Raw genomic sequence first — 18,296 nt, forward strand, 5'->3', positions numbered from 1 at the left:
GACCCCTGCGCTAATCCAGAAGCTTGGGGCAAGCTGAGGTCAGCGCGCCCCAAGCTTCTGCATGCCGGCAAGCAGTCCGCTAGCCCTGGGAGAGCCGCGGGGCTCTCCCAGGGCTAGCGGATCACTGCGCTACACCAGGAGCTTGGGGCGTGCTGAGCTCAGCGCGCCCCAAGCTTCTGCGTGCGCGCAAGCAGTCCGCTAGCCTTGGGAGAGCCGCGGGGCTCTCCCAGGGCTAGCAGATTGCTGCGCTATACCAGGAGCTTCGGGCGTGCTGAGCTCAGCGCGCCCCAAGCTTCTAGGTGCGCGCAAGCAGTCCGCTGCCGCCCCAAGCCTCGCGCACCCGGCAGGAGGTCCCACCGGGTGCGCGAGGCTTGGGGCGGCAGCGGACTGCTTGCGCGCACCTAGAAGCTTGGGGCAGGCTGAGCTCAGCTGGCCCCAAGCTTCTCGGTGCGCGCAAGCAGTCCGCTGCCGCCCCAAGCCTCGCGCACCCGGCAGGAGGTCCCACCGGGTGCGCGAGGCTTGGGGCGGCAGCGGACTGCTTGCGCGCACCTAGAAGGTTGGGGCGGGCTGAGCTCAGCTGGCCCCAAGCTTCTAGGTGCGCGCAAGCAGTCTGCTGCCGCTTCAAGCCTCGCGCACCCGGCAGGAGTTGAGCTTCAGACCATATTTTGTGCTCTCCTCTTTCACCCTCATTAAAAGGTTCTTTAATTCCTCCTCACTTTCTGCCATAAGGTTGTGTCATCTGCATATCTGAGGTTGTTGATATTTCTTCCCGCAATCTTAATTCTGGCTTGGGATTCATCCAGCCCAGCCTTTTGCATGATGATTGGTGCTATTTTTTTACCACATTGGCCTCTTTTAGTTTGTTTCCAAAGGTCCTGCTACAGGCATCCTTTTTGGATTTTCAACATCCCAAAGCTCTTGTATACTTTGTTGGCTAAATGCACTTGTTGCATAGCTCCTGTTTGATGTAAACATCTCACTTGCTTCTTGGACAGATGCTCAAGAAGCAGCATGTGGGAAAATTAAAATGTAGCTAGTAAAGGAGCAAAGAGTCGGAGTTTTGTAGATAGCTGGCAAGAAGAAGCCCTACAAGGCTCGAAGGGCATGCCAGTTGTTTTTGGATAACTGGAGCTGTTTTTAAAGTCTGCAGTGTGGCTGGATGTTTGCCTGCTCTCCAGTGCTCAGTTCGTATATTTGTAAGTAATCATATGACAGAAAAAAATCCCACTAAGGGTCTCCAGTGTTCACAGGAGAATTAACCCTGTGGAAGGCTAGGCCTGAAATTTCTTGCTTTTTAATTTTCTGATATTTAGATTAAAACTATCTGCTAAGGGGAAGGGGCAGGTAAATTATAAAATTACTCATTTTGCACAACAGAGCATTATTCAGTCATAATGGTTTTTTGTTTCTTCTTCAAGGGTTTCCCCCTTATCTTTAACAGATGAGAATTAAATCTGTAAAATCCTTGACTAATGCACTAGGCAAAATTGGCCCAAGATAAACTGCTCAGAGCAAACCAGTAGAGAAAATCCTGCTTGACAAGCAATATTTAGAGGTAAGCTGATGAATAAAAGCCCTGAGCCACACGGAGTGCAAAATCTGCAGTTAAGTTTGATTAGGTTCAAATTGCAAGATGGCCTTAAAGTGTCAATAAATCAAACCAAAATTTCACATGAGAGAGTGATTAGCAATACTTTGTTGCTATGTAAAAGTGCAAGGATGTCTGAGAGCAAGGCTACGAGGCTATAATTTTAATTAGTTATTAAGGTGTTCAAATTAATGTAAATCATGTTTGCCCTTTCCAGCTAAACAATTAGGTCTGGCAGCAGCATTAGCATTTTCATTAAAATTTGAACAAACAATAATCTGCCAAGCCTATTTTTTCACCTCCTATAGGAACCTGACTAGAAACCAGACAAACTTTTGCTGTTGTCAATATGCACCTAAACCTGCAAAAACAGTGTGTGTGTCAGAGAGAGAGAGAGAGACCATAAAAATATAAGATGAAATGGAAGGAGATATATATAGTGCATCTGTATTTAATATCTGGTATGTCTTCCCCAGGAGGAGGAGGAGGAGGAGGAGGAGAAGAAGAAGAAGAAGAGGAGGAGGAGAAGGAGGAGGAGGAAGAAGAAGAAGAAGAGGTTGTTATTTGTACCCCACCCACCTGACTGGGTTGCCCCAGCCAACATATATAAAAACATAATAAAGCATTAAAAATTAAAAAGCTTCCCTCTACAGGGCTGCCTTCAGATGTCTTCTAAAGTTGTATAGTTACTCATCTCCTTGACATCTGATGGGAGGGCATTCCACAGGGTGGGCACCAATACCGGCCAAGACCAACTAGAATGACTACAAATATTTGCTGATTTCATTGGTTGCTTTGCAAGCAGCATGCTTCAGGCAGCTAACCTAATAATCAATAGAAGCTCAGCTTTGCAGGACATTTGCACCGAAAGAACATAAAAGCTGCCTTATACTGACTATTTGTCTGCCTAGTCCTGTGTTCTCTATTCTAACAGGCAGTAGATCACCAGAGTCTCAGGGAAATGTCTTTCACAACTAGGGAGGGGAAGGAAGGGAAAATTTGATTAACTTCAGATTTAAAGACAAGTATCTCTTGTGGACTTCCTGAAACAACATACAAACTGAAGCAGAGCTATCCTTTAAAATTCACACTTCTCTGGTGGTGCAGTTTTCCAACCAAACAAGATGTACAAAATTATTTTGTTTAAGACACATGTATATAAGAGACCAAAAGTTCATCAAGGATTGGGGAAAGTATGTAGATCATTTGGAATATATTAGTGAGGGACAAACAACGCTAATGGGATTCAGAGACGCACTGTGAAAGACTAAGAGTTATTGTGTAAAGAAAATAGGAGACAGAGAAATGTATAATGACAATATAAGCTAGGAAATGTGTAACCTTAATTATTACTACGAATGATTTACGGACAAGCTGAAGGAAGTCTTGAATGGGATGGTTATGTAAAATTGTTGATGTAAAAATTACAATTTTGTGTATTTTTTCTCTTTCTTTCCTTTGCTATTTTTTTCTTTGTGTGCTATTCTCTTTTGTCTACTTGTGTGTTAGCTTTTATTTTCTCATGGAATAAATCAATAAAAAAGGGGGGGGGGAAATAAGACACATGTATACTGCTTAATCATTAGCATTTCCATACCCTCCAACATTTCTCGGGTGAAAATAGGGACATCCCATTTCATAATAATTTTATTACTTATACCCACACACCTGATTGGGTTTGCTCAGCCACTCTGGGCAGCTTCCAACATATATAAAAACATAATAAAGCATTAAACATTTTAAAAAATCTTCCCTGCACAGGATTGCCTTCAGATGGCTTTGGGGGTCGGATAATTCCATACCCTCCAACATTTCTCCAATGAAAATAGGGACATCCTAAGGAAAAGTGGGACATTCCGGGGTCAAATCAGAAACCGGGACAGCTTCTCTAAAATAGGGATGTTCCTGGAAAATATGGACAATTGGGGGGGTCTGCATTTCTAATGCCTCTATTAAGGGAAACATGTATCAAAAGGCATATATTAGTGAAAATAGCTTGCAAAATTGTGCATATTAAAATGTGTTTACTAAGAGAAATCCACAGCAAAATTCTGACAAAATTTCACAAAGATTGTTATTTAATTACATTTTTTTGCAGAAATGTGTGGACCTAAATTTAAGATTAGAAAAAAATGAAAAAAATGAGAACCCCAAATTGACAGATTTGCCTATCCCTATTCACAACACCTGCTGCTTGATTAACCTGGGAAGCTAGGGACTTACCTGGGAACCTTCTGTTTCAAAATAATTCACTTTACTACTTAGGTATCCAACAATGGCCTAGGTTTGATATTAACATGTAAACTTACCCAAAGAATAGGCACCGTGAGTCAAAAAAAAAAGACATTTCACAACCTGCACTTGATTTTTCACTGGGGATGTCATCTGGAGCCTGAAGATGACACAGTGTGATGCAGGTTAAAAAGCTAAAAGTTGTCTTGGCAGACAAAATTATAATGTATAAAAATAAAAGACTTCAGTGTCACCTTGTTTAAGCTAACCACTGCATTTAAAGTTGTCGTTCACTAGCATTTTAATGACTCTGCCGGCTGCAGGTTGAAGGCACAAATAAGTACTTCACCCCAAAGATCCTAAGGCAAGTTCAAAACTTTTTTAGCAACTTAGAAAGTGTGCAGATACCTGCACATTCAATACAAGATATTGGGCTACTTCTTTGTAATTTTGGACCTGTGTGGGAGAAGAAGAAAAAAAAGAAACCAAATCAAACCCTAAACTGAGATGTTCTGTAGCTATAACTGAAGGAGGTGAGGACAGGTGACCCCGCCTAGGCCCAAAGTCACACACCCCCAACCTAGGCCTCAAAACTGTCCCAAAGTCCTTTTGTCTTCTAAAAATCCACAGCTAAAGTACAGCTAAAGTTTTCCTCTGTTTTCTCACAAGATGCTGTGCAAGGGCAAACCGTTACTTTTACAGTGGTGCCTCGCAAGACGAAAAGAATCCGTTCCGCGAGTCTCTTTGTCTTGCGGTTTTTTCGTCTTGCAAAGCAAGCCCATTAGCGGCTTAGCGGCTTAGCGCTATTAGCGGCTTAGCGGGCTTAGCGGGCTTAGCAGCTCAGCTGATAAGCGGCTTAGCGGATCAGCTGTTAAGCGGCTTAGCGGATCAGCTGATAAGCGGGTTAGCGGATCAGCTGTTAAGCGGCTTAGCGGATCAGCTGATAAGCGGCTTAGCGGATCAGCTGATAAGCGGCTTAGCGGCTTGGGAAAAGGGGGGGAAATCCCGCAGGAACTCGCAAGACATTTTCGTCATGCAAAGCAAGCCCATAGGAAATTCGTTTTGTGAAGCACCTCCAAAACGGAAAACCCTTTCATCTAGCGGGTTTTCCTTCTTGCGAGGCATTCGTCTTGCGGGGCACCACTGTATCAGCACAAGAAGGCTTCAAAAAGCTAATGAATAGGCTCTGTTCAAAGCAAGCCTGCAACATCTTTGGAAATGCTGAACCGCTGTCATTCCCCTTTTCCTGGGAAGGGTGCCAAGAGTTCCAATAGTCCCAAGACAGAAGCTTTCTGTTCATGCTCAGGGGAACTCAACATGGGGCAGGACTCCTGAAGAGGAGGAGAAAGGGGAGGGAACTGGAAGGGGAATATATACTCTGTGCAAATGGCTGTGAACTTGTGCTTGTTTTGTGAACTATCACACTTGCTCCTTCTACCAGTTCATGGATGGTAGAAATAAAGCTTTTTCTCCGAAACTATTCCTTGAGTGTCAGTTTGACTCCCACTCCCTTTCCCGGGCGCAATATTTTTTTCCACCCGAGGGCAAAGCCTCATAAGGCTACATAACTTCATATTGTGATTCTAGGACCCGCCACCTGCTTGAGGAAAAGAAAGACACATGGACATGGTATATTAGGTTAATGGGCTAAAAAAAGGCCACAACTTTATTGATTACAGCATGTGAGAGGCATTGGCTTAGGCATTGGATAAAACAACAGAGCATGACTCCACCCCTTCAGGGAGGGGTGAGTTTACCAAGGGTTAACCACCAGTGGGAGGAGCCTGTTGATGCAAATACAACTGAAAGCTCCCCCTGATGTCACCGGGGGTCGTGCCATGGCCCTAGCCATCAGTAAGGGCATCAGACAGGATCCACGACAGCCGGATTCCTTTACCGGAATACCCATAAAATGGAGGGGTAGGCGATGGCCACACCCTGCCCTCCAACACACAACCATATTCCAATGCCTAACCGCCAATACCCAAAAGTTGTGATGATTTGCTACGAGGTAGGCGAAAAACAAAGTGGCCGGTGCCAATTTGGAGTGGATACTGACCAAAGATGTACAGCCTTAGTTCAACAGTTTTTTTTGCGCCCAGCAGAGCCGCTGCCAAGCGGGGCTGCCCCCAGTCTAACTCAGGAGTCAGGGGGAAATTATAGCAGCCCGCACGGTCCCCAAGGCAACCGAAACACAAAGGGAAAGGTTGAAAAAGAGAACCTAATACTGCCAGAGGATAAGATCAGCACTGAGCACGTGGCGCCTTAGAAGGGCGGCCACTCGTCGCCCTAGCAACCCCAGCCACTAAAGGCAGTTGGGAAAACGGCAAGGGGCAATTTGAATTTTAAAGCCGGGTGCTACAGGGACCGGGTAAGGAACAAACCCAGCTAATGACACAAACCCCACAGCAGACAAAGGTGGTGTTCTGCGGGGTGGGGAGTAACATCCTGAAACAAGGCGAAGGAGGGCAAAAAAGAGGGCAAGAAAGAGGCAGCACACACACTGCTTCTCCGCATACAATCCCTGCCCACTATCAAACACTGATAGACCTTCTAATAATGGAGGGGCAAAGCCATGAGCCAAAAGCCGCGGGTTTTAAAATGAACGCAACCCCTTTTTTGGACCTATCCTCAGCGCAGGCACAGCAATGAGCTTTTAAAAGGACCAGGGGGGGATCCTTTAAAATTTTAAAAGGACCGGGGGGAGGATCAAAGCCCAAAAAAACTAGAAAGGGGGGGGGATACAGCCAGCCAACCCCACACCCCCGCCTCCAAACCTTGCACACTGCTTGGCACAACGCTGTCGCCTGAGCCTCTCAGTAACAGTTGCTGCGTTCAGAGCTGGTGGTGCAAGGCAGAGGGAACCTGCTGGCTCAACTGGCACTGATGGGGCAATCTTCTGCAGACCAGTTAGCCTAAAGCAAACTAGCTGCTAAAGATCCTCAATGCTTGCTCAGCCGACACGTGGTCAAGGAGGTCCTTCCTGGAAGTCTTAAGCCGACGTCTTGATCCAACGAGAAGCAGCAGCACAATGGCTGAGAAACACTGCCAAGGCCATGTTTGAGTGGCTAAACCTGTCCCCCAAGCCTCCAGCCGATGGGCTGGCCACCTGGGGGTGTGGCGCAGCAGCCGGAACAGCTGGACAGGGGGCACAATGCCCCATCCCAACACGGGAAACGGCTCCCGCTCACAACTCCAGTGTGGTGTAGTGGTTAAGAGTGGTAGACTTGTAATCTGGGGAACCGAGTTCACGTCTCTGCTCCTCCACATGCATCTGCTGGGTGATCTTGGGCTACTCACACTTCTCTGAAGTCTCTCAGCCCCACTCACCTCACAGAGTGTTTGTTGTGGGGGAGGAAGGGAAAGGAGAATGTCAGCTGCTTTGAGACTCCTTCGGGTAGTGATAAAGCGGGATATCAAATCTAAACTCCTCCTCCTCTTCTTCTTCTTCTTCTTCTTCTTCTTCTTCTTCTTCTCCTCCTCCTCCTCCTCCTCCTCCTCCTCCTCCTCCTCCTCTCCTTGAGGAGGAGAGGCTTATGCAGTACATTTCCAAACACATTTCAAAGTGTTTAAAGTCCTAAATGGCTTTGGCCCTGTATACCTGAAGGAGCATCTCCACCCTCATCATTCAGCTCAGACACTGAGGTCCAGCTCTGAGGGCCTTCTGGTGGTTCCCTCAGTGAGAGAAGTGAAGTTACAGGGAACCAGGCAGAAAATCTTTTCAGTAGTCGTGCCTGCCCTGTTGGCCTCCCTCCCATTAGATGTCAGATGTCAAAAAGTTAAACTTTTTGTAGACATCTGAAGTCAGCCCTTTTTCAAAATATTGAATGTTTTGTTTGGTTCCTTTATATTTTGTTGGAAGCTGCCCAGAGTGGCTGGGGTAACCCAGTCATATGGGTAGGGTATAATAAATAAATTAGAATTATAATATTATTATAGGTAAATAAAAGGTAAAAGAACCCTGGACTGTTAAGTCCAGTCAAAGGTGACTATGGGGTTGCAGCGCTCATCTCGCTTTCAAGTCAAGAGAGCTGAAGTTTGTCCACTGACAGCTTTCTGGATCATGTGGCCAGCATGACCAAACCTCTTCTGGCACAGCGGGACACCGTGACGGAAACCAGAGTGCACAGAAACGCCATTTACCCTCCTGCCATAACAGTACCTATTTATCTACTTGCACTGGCATGCTTTCGAGCTGCTAGGTTGGCAGGAGCAGGGACGGAGCAACAGGAGCTCACTCTGCCATGGGGATTCGTACTGCTGACCTTCTGATCGGCAAGTCCTAGGCTCTGTGGTTTAACCCACAAGAGATACTTGTCTTTAAATGTGCAGTTAATCAAATTTTTCCTTCCTTCCCCTCCCTAGTTGTGGTTTAGACCACAGCACCACCTGTTTCCAATTATTATTATAACTTTATTTAATTATGGTTGTCCCTATCTAGTCTGAGGTCCATTCAGGAAACTTCCTAATATAACTGTGAAAAAGTTTTCATTATCCATTTGGTTATAGCTTCTCCACTTTAAAATACATAGAACTCAACACCTGTGTGGCTTGCCCAATATTGCTTACAGTTCTCACTTCTTAGGCAGTATCTGTCGTGTGACAAAGACACATGAGAGCAGAAGCAGCAAAGCAGGCTGGGAAGTGCTAGGACTGCACAGTCATTCTAACATGTGACTTAGTAAGATGTCAATGAGAGTTTGTCTGCCTCAGTTGCGAACAGAGTCAGTATGTAATCTCAGTCAAACTGTTTGGAACCATGTTGTTTATGAAGAAGTTTATTTTAACTAAGTAAAGCTATTATTCTTTAAAACTCTGCATTATTAATTTACGCTGCGTGTCAGTATCAGGAACCAAGCTTCCACACTGATCTTTCCTTCCTAGCTTACCTGGCAGGTTAAGTCTAGCAAAAATAGAATTCCACTCTGGTCCAATTTCCACTGATATTAATGACCAAACGCATCAAGTTCCTGAGTGGGTCAGCTGATCATATGATTGACTACACCATGTGACTAAAACTCACAAAAATTCAGCTGAGCCATACCTAAAATACACATTGCAAATAATTCTGGACACTGCACACTGGACCCACTATATCCACTAAACAAAAATGATTGATGCAACCATCTTCAATTCATCTGAACTGCATTTTTCCAATCTTGATTTTCAGTTGAAGAAAAGTTGACATAGGGTTTGTGTTGACTTGAAACTTTTATTATATTTAGAATAAACTTTCCATCTGGGATTTATTTTTTCCTAGACTTCAGAAAACAGACACACTGCTGTTTCCATCTTGCTTTTGCTCCTGAGACTACCCTCATATTTCAGTCATAAATCTGTCATGCAATCACACTGAATGTGTTAATTGATATCACATTTCCATGTCTCTGTTGCAATATTTGTTGGATGCTAATCCTTTAAAATTACTATTTGCACATTGCCATATGTGCCACATAAACACAGATATTTAAAATAGTGACTTAAGTAGATTAATATCCAAAGTAAATATATTATTAAAAAATTATCTGTAGCATATGAACCTTTGCACTCTTATTGTCTGAATGATTAAATGGAAATAAGTTCCATTGAGTCCAGTGGAACGTACTACAAAGTAAGTATGCATAAGTGTCATACATAGGAGAGCTGCTATAAAAGGACTTCCGGGTTGGTGCCTCCGGCAATGGCGGAATTCCTCTGATCGGGAGGAATTTGCCCCGTGGGAATTTGGGTCTGTACCGCCACGGCGAAGGCGGAGACCCATAAAAATCACAGGCGGGAGAAGCCTGTGAACGTGGGATTCCGCGGGCACCTTTTGCGCCTCCCCTACTTGCGGGGAAACCCAGTTTCGGGGATCCGGAGTGACGTGGGGTGAGCGGAGTGGTGCTTCAAATCGTCTGCTTCTTCCACGGAGCGAAGCCGCATAGCTATTGCCGGAGCGCACTGACTTTTTCCTGTGGACAATTTGACTCTAAAGTAATTACCCGTGAGTAGAGCTGAAGTGGGAGAATTGGATTTTTAAACGTTTAATTTGGCATCGAAACGGGGAGGTTCAATACAGGAAGTCTGCCTCCCCTTTTGTAAATAAACTAAAGCAATGAGCCTGCAAGCTGAAGTCTTGGAAAGCCTTTTGTAAAAAGACTAAATCTCCATCGGCAAAGAACTAACCCCCCCCCCCTTGGAGACAGGAGAAGAGGGGGGGAAGTGGTGGACTGAATATGCCTGCAGGAGAGAGTCAAGAGAGTTAAAATACTACCGCTCAGACCCTGGAAACGGGCTGCTAGTAGGATCGATGTCTTTTGGAATATTCATTGACAGCGTTTAGAATGTTCATTGGCAGGTAGCTAAACAAGAGAATACATTGTTTCTACTGTCTCCGGCTGGTTGTTGTTGTTTTTTTAAAAAAGGAGCAAAAGTAACTGAAAACTGAAACTAACTTTGGATTATTGGAACATTGTTTAAAAGAGGACAGTACTGACTAATACAAATAGAAACTGTTTTCCCCTAGTGGAAGCTTTTGAAATTGGTTGCTCTACAGGAGCTGGGCTAGGGGAATTTCCAGCTGCAAGATAAAAAATTGTGAGATTCTGGGATTGACCTTGAATCTCTTAAGTGTTATGGCAAATGGAAAGGAAAAAACAGACGGAATCTCGACAGAAGAGGCCTTAGCGGTCGTATTAGTGAAAATAAACGATTCGCTGGAACAGCTTCACAAGAAAACAGACGTGATAAATGTGAAAGTGGATGCTGCAAATATTAAAATAGACTTAATTGGAGAAAGTTTAAATAATCTGGGACAAAAGGTGATTACCAATACAGAAACCATCCAGAAATTGATACAGGAATCTACTCTGATACGGCAAACTGCGGATGAAGTCAAGGAGAAAACCCTTGCTGCTGAATGTAAAGCAATACAACTGGAGAGAGAGAGAGTCTCATCCATACAAGGACAACTTGATGAACATAAGCTGACATTTGTTATGATTGAACTTAAAGAGAAAGAGATGAATTTGAAGATCAGAGCCCTACCTGAGGAAAAGGAAAGCTTGACAGAGTTTCAGGAGGAGACAGGACTAACATCGGTTGAGAAACAGAGGTATTTGAGGGTTAGTATGACCGCCAGAAATGTGAATTTATTCAAGGATAACTGTGAAGGACGTTGGATTGAAGAGAAGGGGGATTTGGAAATATGGACAAATCTGAAGTTGTTATTGTTGGGCCGAGTTGCTGTGGTGGGGATGAGGGTTGCTGTGTTGTCGGGGATGTTGCTTTTGTTTCAAACATTGCAAGCTTTGGATGGGATGGATTGTTTCAGGAGGTGGCAGAGGGACATCTCTAGATTTGTTTGGCAGGGCAGGAAGCCTCGAGTAAAATTTAAGATATTGACGGATGCCAAAGAAGGAGGTGGACTTGCCCTGCCAGACCCCTAAACTTTGTTGTGAACCATCTGCTTTTTGCTGGCTGAGAGAATGGCTGCTTCTTGAAAGCACTGAAGTGTTGGGTAATGGCAGATGAAGTTGATGGACTATATGGAATTGGTGGAAATGACTGGGAAGATCCGAGACCAGGGAGAAGAGTCGGGGGAAGAAGACTGGAAAAAGTTTAAAGACTATTTATAGAAATATTGTAAAATTAATGAATGTTAGAAGACTGTTGGAATGAAGTTATATGGCTTTAGTAGAAATGTTATAAGGAATTAAGTATAAATAGATTAATAGAAAATTAAAGGAAAAAATAAGGCAAGAATGTGTTAAGATAATTATAGGATAGAAAACAGAGGAAGATGGAAAGGAATTGCTGAAACAATTAATAGAAGTGGAATACAAAAAGGGAGGTGTGAGGAGGTCGATGGAAATAAGCGAATGAAAGATAAGATATTGAAAATGTTTGAGGTGTTTTTAAATTGTTTTTGTTTGTTTTTGTTTTGTTTTGTATGTAGTGTTTTTGTATTGTATTTGTATTGTTCTTTTTTTCCTTTTTTTGTTTGTAGTGTTGTGTTGAAACTGTTCAAAAAGTAATAAATATCATTTCTTTTTTTTTTAAAAAAAGAGCTGCTATAAAATCCAGTCCTATGCATGTTTATTTAGAAATCCCGTTCTTTTCAACAGTATTTTATACAAATAAATATGGATTAGACTGTAGCCTGGCGAAATTGGCCTGCAAAGAGCAGGGAGGATTACATGAAGACAGGAATTGTTGTATTTGAATAGTGCAGCAAGACTTTGTACAGTGTTGACCCGAGTTGGTGCATATGTGTGTGCTGGCAGGCTGCCGGCATATATAAACAGCATGCAGTAGTGGTAATTACAAGAAGATTTATTGTCTACAGTATTCTTCCTTTCTTTTTACAATCTTTTATTTAATTTTTAATAATATATTTATAAATTTTCCCTTTTTATAATATTAATTACATCTTTATAAAACTCTTTCATTATTTGCTCATACGAGCTGTTGACTTCCGTCCATCCCGCCTCATGGTTTTCATAATTCCAATTTTACCTCATAGCATTTGTATGTTTACGTTTCCCTCCTTCATTTTACCACATATTTTAAATAAATGTAAAATGGTAATAAACATTAATGTTACAAGTCTTCTTACAACAACCCTGCTAGTGTTGTTAGTTGTTCTGCATCATCTGGACTGCTAAAGGTTCCCCATGCTTGTTCTACAAATTATTATTAATAATAACCATAGTTACTCTCCCATACTCTCCCATTTACAATCCTGTTATGTCAAGGAGCTCATGAATTTCTCAGTTTCTACTTGTAGTCAAAAGAAGCCTGTGAAAGGAACTGGTCCAAGAGGCCATGATTTGCCCAAGGCCACCTGATGAACTTTATGGCTTGGCAGGTCTCCTCAAAACAATACCACGTATGGAACTACCTCTCAGCTTCATTTATTAAGTGTACAAATCACTTCCCGCAATGTAATGTCCCAAAGCAATTCACAAGAATAAAATACAGTGAAACAGTAATAAATAAATAATTGCTTAAGTATATTAAGACACATAACAAGGGTGTCTCTGGACATTAAATTGAGGCTCATACAATAAAAAAATAGTATTTAGAACATACTGGACCCCATTATGTTTGTTTGTTCTCTGAGGGCTTTTAGTCTGAAGGCTGTTTAAAGTTTGTTGTTGTTGTTTTTTAAGTGGGATAAAGGAATGGATACATGGATGGATTTTAACCTGTAACGAACTTCCCAGTTTTTACAATATGTTGTTGTTTAGTCGTTTAGTCGTGTCCGACTCTTCCTGACCCCATGGACCAAAGCACTCCAGGCACTTCTGTCTTCCACTGCCTCCCACAGTTTGGTCAAACTCATGCTGGTAGCTTCGAGAACACTATCCAACCATCTCGCCCTCTGTCGTCCCCTTCTCCTTGTGCCCTCCATCTTTCCCAACACCAGAGTCTTTTCCAGGGAGTCTTCTCTTCTCATGAGGTGGCCAAAGTATTGGAGCCTCAGCTTCATGATCTGTCCTTCCAGTGAGCACTCAGGGCTGATTTCCTTCAGAATGGATAGGTTTGATCTTCTTGCAGTCCATGGGACTCTCAAGAGTCTCCTCCAGCACCTCCAGGTGAACCATTGCAAAAACAGAAGTTGTTAGGTGCACAAACTGGACAGGGCAATGTTCTGGGATTTAAAATTAGGCCACAACATTATTGATTCCAGGTGTACGTTGGATTTGGCTTAGGCATTAGAGGGCTGGTGGAGGGCAGGCACATGATAGAGTCTGTCTGAGGGCATTCTTTATCTGCTCCTTTTCTTTTTAATAGACGAAATAAGTCTGATGTTGGACTTAAAGGATTTCATGCAATGCCTTCTGTGCCAAAGCTGTGGATATTGCTATGGGGAAGGCAAATCCAATATTAAGTTCGTATTGAGCTTATCTGGTGCACAGGGGGCATTTCAGTTGATGCAGTGACCCTGCAAAAACGTAAGTTGTTAGGTGAACAAACTGGGCAGGACAGTATTCTGGGATTTAAAATTGGGCCACAACATTATTGATTCCAGGTGTCGGTTAGATTTGGCTTAGGCAAAAATGGGGCCAATCTGTTTACAGGCAAATGGCTTCCTGGTTCCGAAAACAGCAACCATTATAAAACCACCAGTATCCTAGGAAGCAAAAGATTAATATACAAAACCCACGGCATTACTGAATAAGGTGGGAAAGGAGGGGTGTTTTTCAGCCAACTGGGATTGGGAACAGCCTGTCTGTGGGAGGGATTCAAGACTGGAGTGAAGCCCCGTCCACTTAGCCTGGCTGTATTTGCCAGAATTCAAACAAATGGATGGTGGGAAAGCCTGCCAATCCAAGCAGCCGACATAGGAATTCCCCAGCTGTCAGCCACCTTGTCGCAGTGTTGCTTCCTGGGGGTCAGAGCCTGCCACGATGGGCCACAACAGCTGCCCAGCCCATGTCTGTGTAAGCTGCCATTCTCTCTGGCCACCTCCTTGTTAGTATTTTGTGGGAGGGATTCAAGTGTACACTGGAAATTTAGGTTGGTGCAGTTAAAGTGGATTAAAGTGCTCTGTCATCCAGCTTGCTCCTTAAAGTCCAGATATAATCTAACTTCTGCATAAGCAAGCAAATCAAGATGAATGCCCAATAAGTGGTTTGTCAGGCTGAGCTCACTGATCCCTACTCAAGTTGTTGACTATGCCTTCTGTCTAAGAACAATCTTCGTCTGTTCTTCTTTTTTAAATAGATGACCATGTCCACTCTGTGGCTCCTTGGTCTTTTCCTATTCACTGTGGTGCGGACCATGGTTGGCCTCACCAACTCTTGATTCCAGAGGTAGGTTGGATTTGGCTTAGGCATTGGAGGGCTGGTGGAGGGCTGGCACATGATAGAGTCGAGCCTAGGATTCATGGGTCCTCCTCAAGACACAGGTCTACACAGATGACTATGCCTTCTGCCTTAGAACAATCTTCATGTGCTCTTTTTTAATTGATGACCATGTCCACTCTGTGACCCAGTGTTGCTGTTATAGAACTCAGCAGGAAGGAGGGTGAGGACAAAGCCAGAATTAGTTCACTCTGCCTGTCATTGGCTCTAATTCCCCACTACTGTTGACTCTCCCGTATTCTGCCCTAAAAGTCCAATGGGCATCAGCCCCTCCCCCTGCATTCAATGCAATAAAATGAACCATAGATGCAAGTGTCATTTTATGACCTTATCCATTTCCTTTGGCTTAAGAATCACCTGGATGCTCCAAAAACTATTACAGGGGAAAGAACAGCAAGGTTAAAATCTTCCAGATTTTTAAAATGAGATATTTATATTTTGAAAACATTTTAATATATATGTATTTATTTGAAATTTCAGGTAGTTCCAAAATGGTTGTAAGGCATGTGAGATTCCTCGACTCCTTGAAGACTTCTGACAAAGAGAATTTCCTCCCAGCTGTAATGAAGAGAAGTAGAGAGAAGTTGTGGACTTTCAGCCAGGTGGACTTTCACCCAGCTTTCATAGAGCCAGCTGTATCATCTGCCTGCAAAGGAATGTGCAAAGGAGTTGGATCCATGGAAGCGTATGACCGGGTGGCAAAGGTGGTGGCCCCAAGACATCAAGAACTCAGGAAAGAGGAAGGGTTGCTCACTCTACTGATGCAGAAGCTCAATACGGACAGAGATGAACTAAAGAAAGTAATTGACCGCCTCCGGGACCTGAACAATGAAGTTGAATCACTTAGTAACCGGAAGAAAGAACTTGAAAACAGCATTGAGGAATGCTCTCAGAAGCTGGAAAGGGCTGAAAAGATGAGCTTGGGAGGAAAGGAGGATAGGGGCATGAAAGCAGCAAGCTATAAGGTGTCTGACTCCACTTACGTAAGGACTTTGGAGAACGCCATCCAGTTTGGAACCCTAGTCTTGCTTGAAAATATCAGCGAGGAAGCGTTGGGTGACCTCTCAGAGCCAGTGCTGCTAATGGCAACTTTCAAACAACAGGGTGGAGAGTACAGGAGACTGAGAGAGAACGTTCTTGAGTACTCAAGCAATTTCAAGTTTTTACTCAATGGATTTCAAGTGGAATACTACTTGGAGGAGTCGGACCACATCACCAAGGAGCCCATGTCTCTGGTTATGTTGAAACAGGTAGATTTTAAGGAAACTTGTATCTGTTTTCGTTATCTGCTTTATCCGTTGCAAGCTCAGTATTATTAACATACTATTAACATACTATTATTAACATATTATTGTTGAAAGACAATAGCTGTCGACACACCAAGGCCCATGACTTCCTCCAAAGAATCCTGGGCACTGTATCTTTCAGAGCTACAATTCCCAGCACCCTTAACAAACTACACTGTTCCTGATTAGTTAGAAAGCAAAATCACTGGCAGATTCTGGTACCTAGTTGCCCACTAAAATGTTGGTGCATTTTTGTTTTGATTTTTTTCCTGAATTTGAATATGATTATGAAATGTGGTGAACTGAAGAATGGGACAGTAAGGAATTAATATGTAGATCATGCCCTCACCCTTGGTTGTCCTCCTTAGGTTGCAGTTTCTGATGCCAAGGAGCAGCTAGTGGGTGCAGATGAAAAGGAAGCCAATGAAGCGGCCGCTATTGCCCAGGGTATTCAGGTAATTGTGCTGTGCAGCCTGGTGCTCCCTCCCCATTCTCTACTATGCCAACTTACCTGAGAGTAAGCCGCCTTGAACCCAAGAAGACTGAAAAAAGAGGCACACACAGGGCTGCACTGTCAGCACATGATGTGCCCTTCCACAGTTGCTCTTTAACTAAAGAGCCGCAATTAAGAGGGGATGTTCACACATGATGTTACTTAGAGGGGTTTCAACCCCTTGCCCCCCCCCACTTCTGATCCGCCCATAGCTGTCAACTTTTCCCTTTTCTTGCAAAGAATCCTATTCGAAATAAGGGAATTTCCCTCAAAAAAAGGGAAACATTGACAGCTGCCTCCCCAGGGTTGCTATTTACCCCAGAGTTAAAAGTAATATTGGGCTAAAAATGCCCTCCTTTTGTGGGGTCACAAGTGAGTGAGTGTGATGCAGTTGAGTGTTAGGCCAGGGGAGACCGGGGTTCAATTCCACACTGAGTTCTAAAACTCACTGGGTGACCATGTTCCCATTGCAGCAGGGAGTGCATTTGACAGGTGGGGAACTGCCATTGAGAGGGCCCTCAATCAATTCCAGTCAAGGCACATTCAGTGGCAGCACCTGGAATAAGAAAGGAAAGGGTGGTTCTTGGAAAGTTATTGTTTCACTGGACTGTTCATCCTGACTATGTGGTATATTTGCTATGATTACAGGAGGAGTGCGAGGGAGACCTTGCCGAGGCAATGCCAGCCCTGGACTCTCCCCTTCCGGCTCTCCACACCCTGAACCTGGCAAATACCTCCTTTTTCAAACCCATGCCGGATCCGAATGGACCTGTCACGCTGGCCATGGAGAGCGTGAAAGAAGGGGTCAGGGCCGTTGAAGAGCATGACCGTGCCGCAAATGTGGTGGCACCCAAACATGAACAACTGAGAGAAGCTGAAGGGTTGCTCCCTCTGCGAATGAATGAAACTACACATTCTGGGGAAGAATAACTCAGACCTCTTACAATGATGTTTCCACAAATACCACACAAGAAACAATTCAGCCTTAACAGAGATCAAAGAACAGGACTCTGCATTTCTGCCTTGTAGAATTCTCTGAAGTAATAAAGGAGAACCTAAGTTGTGCTTTCAAGGCATCTGCAAGAAAAAGGTTTCTTACTTGGGGCAGACTCTGTTGACACAAGTGCCACCTTCTTTCTTTTTAAATCACCCCTCCAATCTTCTCTTAGCAGAGGGTGGACGAGATGTAAAATGGATGCCTGCCAATTTTTAATTTTAAAACCATTCTGGGGTGTAAAACTGTGTCATTGTTCTTGCTTAGGCGATCCTGAAGAAAAGAGCTTCTGGTTTTATTACTGGTCACGAGTGTAGGGTGAAAAAGAAAGACAGACGGGGGTGTGGAGGGGGAATGACAGCAGTGGCCGCAAACATTTTAATCTCCCACCACGCTTAAATGCAAAGCCTGCAAGACCAGAAGCGTTTGTGGCTTGGTTTGGCGATTTTGTTGCTTTAATGCAAAGATCCAATTTAGCAGTTTCAAGTTCAGGGCCAAGGTCTAATATACAGGTTTGTATATAAAGCCTTTAACAGCTTGTCCCTAGTTTACTTGTGAGATTTCCTTATCCTATATATGCCCATGCAACTGCTTGGATCTGTGGAACTGGCACTGTTACAAGTGCCACATAATACTTGATCCGCATTTGTAAGAAATAGATATTTTCAGATGGAACTCCCAAGCAAGTACCTGGGTGTAAATATACACCCAGATTTAGGCAAGCCCTATCAGGACCATGGACAGGTCCTGTGTCCTCCAGTGGCTACAGTTTTCTCTTGATTGTGGTTGATGGGTGGATGTTGTCTCAGCAAAGAGGTTGAGGTTGGCAAACCCTGTCCTGCAATTAGCCCTG

The 18,296-nt window shown here is 43.8% G+C and overlaps 1 protein-coding gene across 1 annotated transcript; it reads left to right on the plus strand.

Moving 5' to 3' along the window:
• Positions 1-15,129: 15,129 nt before the first annotated feature.
• Positions 15,130-17,525, plus strand: LOC310714254 (dynein axonemal heavy chain 3-like). Its single transcript, XM_083519565.1, has 3 exons — positions 15,130-15,920; positions 16,325-16,411; positions 17,098-17,525. The coding sequence occupies exons 1-3, from the start codon at positions 15,162-15,164 to the stop codon at positions 17,377-17,379; spliced, it is 1,128 nt and encodes a 375-aa protein (XP_083375691.1). The 5' UTR covers positions 15,130-15,161; the 3' UTR covers positions 17,380-17,525.
• The last annotated feature ends 771 nt before the right edge of the window (positions 17,526-18,296 follow it).

The sequence above is a fragment of the Podarcis liolepis genome (genome assembly GCF_965112155.1).
Source record: "Podarcis liolepis genome assembly, chromosome: 8".
Taxonomy (NCBI): Eukaryota; Metazoa; Chordata; class Lepidosauria; order Squamata; family Lacertidae; genus Podarcis; species Podarcis liolepis.

Bases quoted from the DNA above. Each gene is read 5' to 3' on its own strand.
- LOC310714254 (XM_083519565.1), top strand. From the start codon at position 15,162: ATGGTTGTAAGGCATGTGAGATTCCTCGACTCCTTGAAGACTTCTGAC. The intron at 15,921-16,324 runs GTAGATTTTAAG...TGTCCTCCTTAG, and splicing joins CTCTGGTTATGTTGAAACAG to GTTGCAGTTTCTGATGCCAA. The intron at 16,412-17,097 runs GTAATTGTGCTG...CTATGATTACAG, and splicing joins CTATTGCCCAGGGTATTCAG to GAGGAGTGCGAGGGAGACCT.